Source organism: Pholcus phalangioides, unplaced genomic scaffold, assembly GCF_987345545.1.
Source record: "Pholcus phalangioides strain wild (caught in Gottingen) unplaced genomic scaffold, Ppha-v1.0 ptg000041l_1, whole genome shotgun sequence".
Classification (NCBI taxonomy): Eukaryota; Metazoa; Arthropoda; class Arachnida; order Araneae; family Pholcidae; genus Pholcus; species Pholcus phalangioides.
The window spans coordinates 4,083,862-4,098,577 of NW_028301627.1; the positions used below are offsets into that span (position 1 = coordinate 4,083,862).

General features: G+C 35.4%; 2 protein-coding genes across 2 annotated transcripts; one reads left to right on the top strand and one right to left on the bottom strand.

Annotated features, from left to right (window-relative positions):
- Positions 1–2,273: 2,273 nt before the first annotated feature.
- On the bottom strand, positions 2,274–5,386 carry LOC149065097 (uncharacterized protein F54H12.2-like). Its single transcript, XM_089254289.1, has 2 exons — positions 4,903–5,386; positions 2,274–3,535 (listed from the first exon to the last, which is right to left on the bottom strand). Exons 1-2 carry the CDS (start codon positions 5,384–5,386, stop codon positions 2,274–2,276), a joined length of 1,746 nt encoding a protein of 581 aa, XP_089110415.1.
- A 5,994-nt stretch (positions 5,387–11,380) lies between these two features.
- LOC149065098 (uncharacterized) lies at positions 11,381–12,517 on the top strand. The gene is made up of 3 exons (XM_089254290.1): positions 11,381–11,459; positions 11,676–11,963; positions 12,054–12,517. Exons 1-3 carry the CDS (start codon positions 11,381–11,383, stop codon positions 12,515–12,517), a joined length of 831 nt encoding a protein of 276 aa, XP_089110416.1.
- The last annotated feature ends 2,199 nt before the right edge of the window (positions 12,518–14,716 follow it).

The following is a 14,716-nucleotide window of genomic DNA, read 5'->3' on the forward strand; positions in this document are numbered from 1 at the left end:
ATAATAAAATCACACTACAAATCACAATTACAATAGTAAATATTATAACGTCCATACCATGTTTCCCATTAATAAGCATTACGTAAAAATAATGCCAAGTTCTATAATACACCACTCCCTGTAAATCAATATCAAATAGACATCATTCTATAAGCTCTCCCCGTCTAAATAACACAAATCATTCGTATAGTTTCACGAAGTCGGAGACACTTTGTAACCCCTTCATTAGGTTATCCAACATTTCCAGATTCACATTGAACCGATTTTTTATCAGGCCGTTTTCGAGTCTGTAGAAATTGAGATAATTTGCCTTTTTATACTCAGTAGTTTCGAGGCAAATTCCTTTCCCAACATAAATTTTATAGTTGGGGATGTCCTTTGGTTTGTTGACGAAATCGTTCAACAAAATTAGGTCAAAGTTCATCTCATTATTAGATTTTTTTTGCAGTAGATGATTCCCGATCGGAGGAGATGAGATATTCTCTTCAATGTCAAAATCTCTTCTCTTCTGTTTTTCCTTCAACAGAGAGCTAGCTAAGAAAATGAAATTTTTTGAATAAACAGGTCTGAAATATGATAAGAATCACCATTATTTTATATTTAAATTCCAAGATTAGTTAGAATTAAAATTCAAATTTTTTTCCACTTACTACTCAAGTTTTTATTTCTCCTTTTCAATTTCTTTTCGATTTGGGATATGGTATCTGAACCAGTCTCTAAAAATTTATTGAAAAATTAAATTTATTTTTAAATTCAAGATATATGTCTTTGTTTAAACCTAGAATATCAACTCTATGTACTCTGGTACGTATACCAAGAAGAATCGATAGTTTAAGTACCATGCAGTTTTTATTTTAGTTAGTATTCTAGGGTAAAAAAGTAATAATGAAAATAATAAATAGCCAATAAGTTAAGTACACTTACCCGATTCGCTCATGATGATGACTTGTAGATGCTTAAGATGCAGAGATCCAAGAGCTCTGAAGTGAATGTGAGTTAGCTCTGAGACTGGATGAGTTTAAATACTTTTTCAAGAAATGACCTATACTTTTTAAAGGTTATCTTAAACGTTTAACAACCCCTTGGTCTCACTTTGACAACGACCCTCATCATGAAAGTTTAATAACCCACAGCACTGGAGTGCATGTGTGTGTGTGTGTGTAGTCTCTTATCCCACATACCAGAAATTCCCAATTAAGCAAACAAGATGCTAAATAACCGAACGGAGACAGGAGATTGATTGTACGACTATTTTTATTTTTTCTATACATTTGCCTACATGGCTTACATATTAAAATCATGAAAGTTACAACATACTGGTACAAAAAGTTTCTTTCAGTTTTATCAGATGGTGATCAAACACTCGTTATCGTAGTCCATCATCTTCTTGCTTTGTTTGTTGAATTGAGGAGCACCAAGATTCAAATCTTTCACAATCTCAGAGTTGCTGAGAATTTTGAAATATCCTAGCATTAATGGTAGCGTTTCAGGAACGTCAATTGCACTCGTAGTTGCAGCTTGAATGCATTCTAGTATTGTAGAATACAACTTTTCACTGTAGAAATATGGTTTGTATTCCTTATCGCTTTCATTTGCTCTATACAAGAATATGAATCCGTATCGCTCCATCACTTGAGTTATTATGAAATCGACTTGGTTATTTTTTTTTCAATTTATAGAGAAAGCACCTGTCACAGACTTTGATTAGTTCAAACAGAATATATTATATACCAGAAAACCGGTTTCTTACCAATAAATTTATGGAATTTCATTCTTTGATAAAAAATCATGCTAGAGCATGTTTGACATATATCTGAGAGCGAATCAGCGCTAATTAACTCAAAATTATTTTTCACAAATTCTTCAACCACATTCTCACCGTATTCGGTGTTTCTAGATAATCCATGCAAAGGCTTTTTTCTAGCTATATGCCATAAAAAATACAAACAGAAATGTCCACAACTTTTTGAATACGGTCCTTGGTATGTGATTTCATTCCACTCTAAAAATCTAGCGTTGTCATAAATAAATTTGCGTATTTTCAAAATCTTAGGTCTCGTACCATAACTACAGAAATAATAACATTTTCCGTTTTCAAAATAAATAGCAACCCAATGACTTCCAGGTTCGCTAGCAGGGTCTAAATTCACAATGAATGCTTTGAAATGTTTAGTTTTTCCAGGGAGTCTATCACACGCATAAACTCCACCAAAAATGTCTTTCAGAACAGGATCGTTCAGAGCCAACGTCCATAGCGTTACAGTGTCCATTTTTTAATAATCAATATAAATGTTTCTAGCCTTGTCGATTTCAATAACGTTATGGAATTCTGCATACACTATCAAATTCACCGTTTCTGATAAGGGCTCAGCAAATTTGAGATCGATGCTTAGAGAAGAGTTGCTTACCGGCGAGCTATGGCTTTCGTCTGCATTATAATCCACGCTTAAATCGAAGGCGTATAAACATAGATTATCTTTGAAGTTTGTATAAGCTGTGTTTATGTCTTGATTGTGTAGATCGTTAAATAAGCTAATATAGCTTCTTGCATACAAGTTCAAATCATATTGAGGGGTGTATGGTTTTGAAGGTATCATCTGATTATCTTTTAGAATGCAGATGTAATTCACTCCATAGTTTTTAAAGTTGAATGGATTCTTTTTGAAATTACCATTGAATGCTGCATTCGATACCAATCCAACGATGATTCGAGTGGGATTAGGTCCTATATATACATTGTTAACAGTATTAGACTGAACACCAGAACCGAGCGTAAAACTTTTCACATCAACCCTCCTGATAAGTAACTTAACTACTGCGTGTTCCAAAGCCTTTTGTTGAGCTAGAAATATGCTAGGTGACACTGAAACTTTTAGAATGAGTAAAGCTGCATGTTGTATGAGGAGTTTATAATTTTCACTAGTCCCTATCAAAACAAATGCTTCTTTGCTGCGTTCAAATTTTAATCGAAGTGAGACATTTGGAATTATAAGTTTACTTTGATGAGTCAAATCTAAATGAAGAGGGGAGACTAGGTCAACTGTAGCGCTGTTTTTCGTAAACGCATATCGTTTAGCTAAACCAATGTTGAAAGGTCTTACTACTTTTGTGGGATCTGGCTCATCTGCAGAGCTTGGTGTATCATGAGAAAAAAGTCCTGCAGTAAGGTAGGTGTTTTGAGCTTTTTCGGGATAGAACAATAAGGCTTCCAAAATGCTTCGATAACCATAATTTGGATTAGATGATATTAATTTATCATTGAGGTACACAGACACTTGAGAAGCCCATGTATTACCGATATAATTAATCACACTAACTTTATCACTTGCTTCATCAGTATTTGATCCATCAGCTTTCACAACTTTGACTTGTAAATGTATCAGAGCATTAGATAAGTCAAGATAATGTTCACTTGATCCGGGTACAAAGAATTCAATAGGGGATTTATCACTTATACTTGACACTGGACGAACTTCAACAAGCGAAGAATTCTCTATAGCTAACTGCACAGGATTTTCCGAAAACAATTCTAGTTCTGATTTCAGACAGTAACATTTATTTTTCTGCATGTTTTATGAAAATATATCAATGTCTTTATTTCCTTTCCGTTTTTTGCTTCTCTTTGATGGTTTCTGTTTGGTTTTTCGCCTTTTTATAGCCCCTCCAGATTGTAATTTTCTCAAAACATCGTCTTTTATACTCCCTCAAGTTTCTTTTAATCGATCTTTCGCAGATTCTTCAAAATTTCTTCCGCCAATTACATCTTCTGCAACTCTGCTTCCTGTTTTAATTAGCTGACGGCCAAGATATTTTCCAGCCGAAAAAATCATTGGAATGGCGTAACGACCTAAATTTGACCAGAATCCATATCCTCTCTGATATCTAGAGCCTTGAAAATATGGGACATTTCCTCCGGCTTGATTACAATAATATTCAGTGCATTCAGAAACAGGTAACATGTTCAGGTTGCAGCTAGGCTACTTTGATTTTATACTTTTCGGGGTTGTTTTCTAAAACTAAGTACTAAGAACACTTTCCCTGAAGTAAAGGTTACGCGGGATCCGCTACTGTTTCGTATCTCTATTTCTATTGTATCGAAATATTTTTTTCTCACTGGAAAGTATAAAGGTGCTGAATAAGTTTGAACTATCTGTTCATTTTCATCTTTTAAAACAGGAATTATACGTAGAAGTGGAGCGCTGACATCACCCACTCTACTATATGATGTAATGTCGCAATAAACAAAAAGCTCGGACTGACCTGCCGTTAAATCTAGAGGGTATTCACTGGTATAGATTCCTTCTTCAAATGATGAATCGCTAAAACCTAGCATATATTTTAACTCATCGCAGAAGACAATTTCATGCTTTTTAGGAACTTCCATCTCCACTTTCTTACTGGGCAATATTCGCATAGAAACTTTTTTAAAGCTCGACAGAAACGTTTGTGGAATAGTATATAGACCAACAGGTATTTCTAAGTTATCAGATTTATGAACTTTTTCTTTCTGTTTGATCGGTTTTTCAATAATTTTAAAGTACTCCATATTTTCTAACACACTTTTGTTGATATCTTTTTCATTAAAATTAAAAAAAGTAATAGATTCTATTTCTTTCTCATTTTCATCTATACTAAAAATATTGCTAAGAATAGGAGCATGCCTCTTGCTAATTAACACAGCATAATTTGGCATGATATCCATAATGACAGTATTATCATCTCGATAAAACGTAACAACATTTCTTCCCACGATGGAATTGATGTTTTCATTCAGATTTTTGATTAAGTCGCCATCGAAAGTTATTGGAACGGTAAACGTAGGATTTTCAATTTTATTTCTGTTGATTACTTCAATATATTGTCCTGAAATATTAGAATATGTTGGTCTGAATCTAAATTCACCTGATTTATTGATGATTATATCTTCTTCAGCTAAGTATAACATATATAGCATCTTTGGTGCATGTTCTTTTGTGATACGAACTTCATAACCCTCAGGAATATTCAGATGAACGTTATCGTTTTCTAATCGAAACGATAGCTCTTCTTTTTTAAGATAATATGCAATGTTTTCATTAATAGTATCAAATATATTCTCATTTTTCTTGCCATCATGAGTTAAAAACATTGATATTTTATAAGTTCTCTCTTCACCCACTTCTATTTCGTCTTCATAAGATACTTTATATCTGTTGTTAACATCAGTGACATTCCACCAACTCCTGTTACAGATTATTTCAACAAGTCCAACTTCATAATCCATTTCCGTGAAATTAATAGGAGATGCTAATTTTGTTATGAAATGGGATTGAGTATTCGATTTGAACATAGTTGAACTGGCATTACTAGCCAATGTTACATAAAACTGAGAATTCATTTCAGCCATGATTGCTTTATCCACTGGTTGAATTTATCCGGAAATCCTCTAAACTTCACTAAAATCTCCTTATTCCGTCCAGATCCTCGAGATCGTAAAATCGTATCCACCTTCCAGTAATCGGTAAAATCTTTTTTAACTAATTGTAACTCTGGGGAATAGAAACGCCCGCTAATAATTTCTCCAGCAAGGTCTTTCAACTTATAAGTATGTGGAACGGTGTTGTATCTTCTATGAATCAAAAATATTTCATCACTCCATTGAGGTAAATATCCTTTCCGGAATGGTATTTTTCTTTTAGATATTCTCACTTGATCGTTTTCTCGAAACTTGAATCTTTTTGTTAAGACGCTTTCATCGAATACAACATATGATTTTGGTTTGTAATTTTTCTTATGCACTTTGATAGGTGAGATTCCTATGCTATTGTGGATCGTGTTGTTGTAGCACTTTATGATGTCGGGTAAAATATCAATATATTTATAGGAATTTCGATGTTCGAATATTCTGTATATTTTCGTTTTTATAGTTCTGATGAGTCTCTCTACTAACGAACACTTTTTTTCAGAATAAGACGAAAAATGGTGGATGCCTTGTTTTTTAAAAAAATTTCGTACTTTTGAGTTGTAAAACTCGCTACCTCTATCTGTTTGAAGTTTTTTAGGTTTATCAACTTTGAACAATTTTTTATACGCTTGTAAAACACTGTCCTGTGTTTTATTTTTTAATGGTATAACATATGCATATCGACTAAAACAATCAATGTTAATCAAGATATACTTAAAACCATTGTTAAATCGTGCATATTTGGAAAAATCAATAAGATCCCCTTGAAACTGAAAAGATTTCTCTTTCACCACCGTTTCAAGCCGTAAAAAAGAGTGCTTTGAAGGTTTATAAAGTGTGTAAACATCTTGAGAGGCCAACCACCTTCCAACATCTCTCGGTGCGATTCCTGAAGATTCTGCCAAGCGGGATACGCCTCCGAAACCACCTGGGTTGCGATAATCGTAATAAATTTTACTTAGTAAGGCTTCCATTTTTCTACAAGGTCACTTAGTTTTCTCCCTCTCACTGAGACTTGATAACGTTGCGGATCTTCTTCATCTCCGTATGTAGGTCTGAAATATGCAGAGGTTTCTGGACTCTGCTGTGAAGGCAATGGCTCTTCTGGAATCAATGACGTGAGGTATTTGTTAGCAATAAAAGACCTAGGTATATTTTGCGTCTTCAAACGTTCATAAAATTCATAGAACCCGAGGGGAGCAGTTTCTGTTTTCTTTGAACGTGATATAAATGAGAATATATCCGCAATATTTGATTTCAATATAGATGGTGAATTTTGAATTTTAATCTCACCTTTTTCATTGAAATTTATACCAGCTTTCTCCATTTTGTAAAGTATATCAGGAACAAACCTTTCGTAGCGTTTAGGAACTGCCAACATAATTTCATTATAAATATCTGCAGGAATATTTTTTGAAAATTCATCTCCTTTAATATCCTTCTCTTCTTTAGTATCCATGCTGACCCTAAGTGCTTCATAGGGGGTTTGAATCAAACGAGTATATCGAGTCAAAAGAGAACCTAATAATTTTACTTTTTGATCATCTGGAATTTTCCGTTCATTCATGAGTAAGGAAATTTCATCCTCGATTCTGTTTTCAGGTCTGCTTTGAAACTTTTGCGAATATATGAAGTTCTCAGGCACTAGAGCCATTTTGTTAGCCATTATTCAATTAATTTTCTAACGATCCCTCCGACCGTAGATAAAACTGCTGGAATCAAAAATGGAAGAAAGCCACCACTCTGTTTGATTAATATACTTTTTTTGACTTTATTCGAGAGTGATCTGGAAGCTAAATCACGTATTGCTTTTTTATACCTTCTCAGTTTATTGGCATTCACTGGCAAAACACCTCGCAACACATTATGACAGATTTCACAAAGACATTTCAACTGATCGGGAGACATTGTCTATAAAATAGCTTTTCTTTGACTTGGAGAAGAACTTTTCAATATGGAAAGGAAATCAACGTTTCTTTTTATGTTATTCATTTTGGAACGTACACCCAATGAATTCCTTTATCATCGGCAAAACAGGAGTCTCGTAATCTCAAAACTTCTACACTTTGAGGATGACAGTCCACGACTAAATAGCCATAATTCTTTGCAACCGCCTTCTTATAAGAATCCCAAAAATAATCAAAATTTCGAGGAAAAGCTTGCTTGCCAAAACTTACTATATTGCTGCAATCACGTTTATTTCGAAATAATATTATGTAATGACTATTCAAACTAATATCTCGCATTATTTTATTTTTTGGATACAAGTTTTGTAAAATCAAAATTACGCTAATCTTATGGTGATGAGAATTCACTGTAAATAACTGAGAAATTTTCTCATCAATTTTAGACATTAAATCATCGATTACAATCAAATCCCAATTTTCGAATGAATCTGGAATTCCTTTTTCAAATTTTATAGTTTTTTCTTCCAAAAACCAGGGTTGGAATTCTGAACAACACCATAATACATTTTTCAATTTATCACCAAATACATTTTTATGAATCATTGACTTTGCCAGAGTTGTTTTACCTGATTGTGAACAGCCGCAAAGAATAACCGTAGATGGGTGTTTAAATTTTACATCATCAACTTCCACGTTAGTTATGGACATCGCGTGAAGAGGGAAATATTATACTAATTGTGAAACTGAATATGGTCAAAGTCGTAACTAAGGAAAGAAAAACGAAATAATCTCCTTTGTAAACCTCAATTGCAAAAACTGGTTCTCCACTGAAACGATGAAGACGGTTCACAGACGTGCTGATGTGATAGTCTCTTCACTCGAAAACAAAGTCGTCGACATTGGAGTCGGATGAAGAATTTATAGAATATCAAAACGCGAAATATATTTCCCTAATGTCGATGGTGGTCCAGAGTCGAACCAGCCTATACTACTGAGCCCTCCCTCATGAAGCCGATTACGTACTGTTTGGCTGGATACCCTTCGTTCTGTTGCCAAGAGCAACCGTCTTTGCAGCTGCGTATCAATCTCTGTTCTGTTTCGACGGGCTGTTAACCGTATATAACGGTCATCAGTTGCTGTAGTGGCGCGTGGCCGACCTTGCCCTGGTCGACGTCTAACATTTCCTGTTTCTTGGAATCGATTCCACAGCCTTGCAACAACACTTCTGGCGACTCCAACAGCATCCGCGACACTATGTTGTGTTTGCCCGGATTCCAGTCAGCCTATAACACGCCATGCCATGGATTCCGGTAAATCACGTTGTTGAGACATCCTCAAGTCACCTTGTCTCAAAAAAAATACTGCGCAATCGAATTTCACAGTTACGGCAGTAAAACAGACCTTTCTGCAACATCCCGATTTCTGCCCTTATCTCCTTTTTCTGGTTTTTGACGTCATGAACTTTGATTTGCATATGAAGTTTTCTTCTTCCGTTTCCTGCTAGGCTTTAGATTATGGATGATTCATTTTATGTTACTTATCGGTATACATCTTTGCGTAATTTTGTTAAAACCATGTGCTTCCCCTAATTGTTTTGAGCAGTGTAGATGACATTTGCAGGGTAAAAATACTACACGATGTTGTTGTGGGATTCATATTAACAGTGTTTATACTCAGCCTAATGTGTCGATAAAAAAATGATGTTGCAAATGTTCACCGCTCGGCGCGGGTTAACAAATTTGCGATTTTTCAGACAAACAATAGTGTACATGTGTTTATTTCCTTTGCAATTACTTTTGCTCTGCCACCTCTAAATTCTGTGTCGAAACTAGAGGGGGGGGGGGCTGGGATGGACAACTGCCCCGGCCGGGCATCAAAATTTAGAAGGCGAAATAATGTTTGCCCCAGGGGTGACAAAAATCTTAGGTACGGCCCTGGCTCTAGTCACCTTGTCACATTTGTGTGCGTCAATCATTTCAATGAATAGGTAATTAAGATTCCCGTCTGACAATGACGCTTTCTTTCCGAATGAGTAAAGAAATATTGTTTTTTTTCTGGGAAAATTACAGAGTGAAGAAATCGTTTAGGGGCACCTGTTGAAATGATGACGATTGTCGTCGGAGACATTGTCACGAGCATATAAATTGCGTTACATTGATTCTTCAGTTATTCACTTACAGTGTTTGTTCTCACATCCATCAAGAGTCTGTGGAATTCTTTTACTCTCCAAGGAACTATTAATTACGTACGTTCAAAAATGGTGCTTACGTGGTCTCATTTCGTACTCGCAGTTCTGTTCCAAGCCTTGACATGTTTTGTTTCCGCATCGCAAGCAAAAAGTGTAAGTTTTTATTCATTATTATTAATCGTTATTTCCCTTTGTTTCGTTTCGTACATTTATTTTTGGCGTTTTTTACGTCATATATTCTATCTATTTATATTATTTTATTTTTCAACGTCAAGTTAAAAACGTTATTTCCCAAATAAAGTTGGCAGATTTTCATTTTTATTCGTTAGCGTTTAGGTATTTGAAAGGCTTGTTAAATGCTTGTTTTTGTTTAGAAATATGCTGTTGTTAAAAATGCTTGTTTCCGTTGTTTTCGGAGTATTTTTAAATATACAGTGTGTCCCATCAAGACCGCTCGAACTCTGCACAGACAGATTCCCCGCTTGGAATACTTGAAAAATTCCCAAAGGACTGTACGACCCATAGTTTTCGAGGAAAATGCAAAAGAAAAGTATATGACGTCAAATTCGGTGCAAAAAAAAACCTTTCCACATCATTCCACAGCACGCGCATGCATGCCTCGATGTGCGCGGTGGATATATTGAACATCTTAATATGTAAACATATGCAAATATACCGATGTACATGTTTCCAAGTTTTTATTTTCTGGCACCGGATATGACGTCATACTTTTTTTTAGCGTTTTTCTCAAAAACTATGGGTCGTACAGAGTCCTTTGGGTATTTTTTTATGTATGCCAAGCGGGGAATCTGTCTGTGCAGAGTTTCAGCGGTCTTGATGGGACACCCTGTATAGTTTATTTTTTTCCATTCCACATACCTTTATGAATATTTAGAAATATCATCTGAATAAATTTATGGAATAGGACGAACATATTTCCCAAGTTGAAATGTTAAAAAAAGAAGAAACATGGGGCGTGCGGGGGGGGGGGGTTAAATTTTCACCCATGAGAGTGTAACTAGGCTTAAAAGAGCAAGAAAACTGCATTTTTACTTTGTGGCATAGTGAAATGGATTTCCCAAGGTTTCTGGAATATATAAGGTTAGTTATTAGCAAACGCGCGCTTCAGAAAGAAGCTCGTTTTGACGTCACCCGATTCATCACGTGACCCACTTGAACAGGTGCATAATGTAAAATTGTTGGTTTTTAATGAATTTTTCCCGTATTGTCCATGCTCAAAACTTCATTTTTTTCTGTGCGGATGTCACAAAAACCATTTATTGTATAACTATGAAAATATATTTTTTCCCCCAACTCATGTATGCAATGTTAAGTCAATGGAAGCACAGCTTCTCTCTTCCACGGGAGGGAAATTCCAGAAACCTCGAGGAGAAATTATAAGAAACGCGTGTTTACGAGAAAAAACACAAGGGGAAAGTAAAGTAGAGATACGTACATTTAAGGCCGGGATTACACCATAAAAGTTTGATAAAAGTCCTTTTATAAAACATGAAAAATGTACAAATAAGATCATCGGTGTTTTTTCTAGAATGTAACCAATAATCTTATTGGTGAAATTTTTCAAGTTTTATCAAACTTTTATGGTGTAATCCGGCTTAAGAATGTTTAAGCATCAGCAACAGCTATGTGAAGATTATCAGAATATTGAGTTATGTGTTTAGATTCATACACAATTCGAGAAATCCTCAAGTTAGATGTCATGGTCCACTAACTGTTCAAGAGTTGAAGGCAAAAGAAATGTATCTTGTGAAAGAAGGAATTCTCGGAGGAACTGTCAGATCTAATTAAGGGTAGATCTGTATCTGTTAAGAGTAAGCTGAGATGCCTCACCCCTTTTTGCATGATACTGGTGTTATTCGTGTTGGAGGACGTCTCTGCAATGCTGAAACTGCCTTTGAGAGTAAACATCAAGCAGTGATTCCTGCAAGTCACAGGCTCTCTCATCTGATATTTGAGCATTACCATAACAAGAATTTTCATGTTGGTCCACAAGACTTGCTGAACCTTGTTCGCGCGGTCTTTTGGTCACTTGGTGGAAAAAATCTGACAAGAAAGGTTGTACATAATTGTGTGACTTGCTTCCGTGTTCATCCCAAAAATGAGTCTTAAATTATAGGTGAACTTCCAAAGGACAGAGTTACTCCGAACCCACCATTCAATATCTGTGGTCCTTTCCACGTTAAGATCTCTAATCAGAGAAAGAGAGCTGTGAAGAAAATTTATGTTGCTATCTTCATCTGCTTTGTGACAAAAGCTGCTCACATAGAGATAGTTGAAGATCTGATTTCTGAATCCTTCATTGCATGCTTGAAGCGGTTTTTCGTAAGAAGAGGAAAGAGTTCAGTAATATTTTCTGATAATACAACAAATTACGTCGGTGCTCAAAGGGAGTTGAAGAACCTCTGTCAGTTAGTTGCAGTTAGTATCATGACCTGACGAATGTGGCTGATTTTCTGTCGTCAGAATCTATAAACTGGAAGTTCATTCCTCCTAGTTCTCCAAATTTTGGAGGTAGGAGAGAAAGCATTCAAATACCACTTCAAGAGGTCAGTTGGCAGTGCAAATCTGACACTGGAAGAATTCCTGACAGTGTCAGCCCAGATTGAAGGAATGCTCAACTCTAGCCCTATTTCACCGATGTCATCTGATCCTGCAGATCTGGAGGCTCTAACACCGGGTCATTTTCTGGTCGGTTGTCCCATCAGAACTGTTCCAGAGCCAGACCTGATTGGTGTGAATGAAAATCGTCTGAATCGTTGGCAACGCACAACCAAGTTCGTGCAGAACATCTGGAAGAGATGGCATAGGGACTACTTGAACACACTGCAGCAGCGAAACAAGTGGTGCTTCGACAAAGACAATGTGAAACAAGGTGATGTTGTCCTTCTTAAGGAAGATCACTGCCCCCTTTGTAGTTGGCGACTGGGTCGCATTCAAGATGTGATCAAGGGGGTGTGATCAAAAGGTGCGAGTAGTGTTGGTCAAGACAAAGAATGATGTCATAAAGAGAAGCGTCTCTAAAATTTGTCCCCTTCCATTCCAAGAGCAATATCCTTGATGTAAAAAAAAACGCTTCTCTTGTTTGCATAATGTTCAGGATTCACTGATGTTGAATTTTTAAAATGCATAATGATGTGTACCTATCCTATTCATTTCATTTATGTGTTGTGATATTGATTGAAATTAATATTTCAACGCCGGGCGGGATGTTAGAGGCCTTTCACACGGAGCGGATGCGGGTCCGGAAGAAGTTTTAACAATTGCAATATACAGCGCCTTTCAGACGAGCCGAAATATCTCCGCACCTATAAAATGTTCATGCGGGTCCGGACGTCGTCCGCATGTGTCAAAACCTAAGTGCGGGCTCCACATCCGCACATAGAAGTTTTGACAATAGGTTTATTCGGAGCTATTCACACGATGCGGATGCGGAGCGAATTCGTCCGCATCTTTGGCTACTTTTTAAAGCTTATTTTGCACTGAATTTTTTTAATTATTTGCCATAAATACCCTTAAAAACACCATATGATGGTCCCTGCTCATTAATATAATGTACCTACATACGTCTATCCCTCCGTTTCCTTCTGAGATGAAGGAGATATAGCAACTTTAATGGCCTTTTGTCCATATTTCACAATTTTATACAATAAAACCTGCCAACAACGGCCACTGACTTATAAGCCGTTCTGTTCATTACGAATATTTAATTGACTAAATACTTTAATAACTTTTAAATTTAATTTAAAAATTTAATTTTTTTCTTTTTAAATTTTTTAAATTATTTAAAAAATATAAATAGCTGAAATATTTTAAATATTTATTATTTTTTTAAATTTTTAATCTTTTATTTTTTTTTAACTTTAAAAAAAATACTTTTATTAAACAACGTTATCCACGTACGGTGTTCACTCAGGGCTGGATTAAGACGTTTGAAGACCCTAGCACTTGAATATTTTTGGTGGTTCCCCCGATACCTACAAGTTTATTTCACTCGATATTCAGTCTATAAACTGAAAAAATGAAATTTTATATTTCAGAAGTGAGACTAATCTAAGGATGGGATTTTACTCTAAAAGGTTTATGAAAGTTATTTTATAAAACTTGAAAAAAAGCAACTAATAAATTGCAAATGCAACCGATAGATTTATTAGTTCCTTTTTTAAAAGAATTATTATAAAATTTTTATAGTGTAATCCGGACTTAAGGCCGGGATTGTACTATAAAGTTTTGTAAAAGATCTTTTATAAAAGTTGAAAAATTCAACCAATAGGCTCATCTGTTGCATTCAAGAAATGCAACCGGTGATCTTACTGGTTGAATTTTTCACGTTTTATCAAAGAGCTTTTACAAAACTTTTATAGTGTAATCCCGGCCGAAGGCCGATATTACACTATAAAAATTTGATAAAAATTATTTTATAAAACTTGAAAAATGCAACCATTAAACACATCTGTTACATTCGGGCGAACTTAACTGATCCACCTATTGGTTGCATTTTTCAAGTTTTATAAACGTACTTTTATAAAATTTTTATAGTTTAATCCCGGCCTAAAACAGAATTGTGATGTGAATATTTCTAAGCACAGACATTTTGAAAGTCTCCACCCCTCCCCTTTTCCTCTACTTGCAAATTCTTTGATATTTCCTGAATTTTTTTTTTTTTTTTTTGGAACATCGAATGTTTTTGATGTTTTTGGATTTGATTTTTCGAACATTGGATGTGTTTTTGGAATTTTTCTTCCATATTTTTTCCGAAAAGACAGATTTTTTTTCAAAATCTTTTGAATATATTTTAAGACATTTTCTCCCATCGACTACTTGTGAGGATCGGAATGAAGATATCTTTAGACCCATATTCTATGGGGCTCTAGACTAAACCACCAAAGAATGCCTCTAGGCTGCCTATGGGCACTGAATCAAGGGTGAAAGAGAAAAATAATTACAAAAATTGCGAAAAAATAGTTTTTATGTGCAAATTTCAAATTTCAGTGCTCGTGTGAAAGGGTATGCGGACCCGCGTCCGCATCCGCTCCGTGTGAAAGGGGCCTTAGAGCCCAGGGGATGTACCACCTTCTGATTCTTAATAAGAATCCGCTTCTTAACTATGGATTTGATCATTAGTTAAGAATCGAGTTAAGAATCGAGGCTGCCCACTTC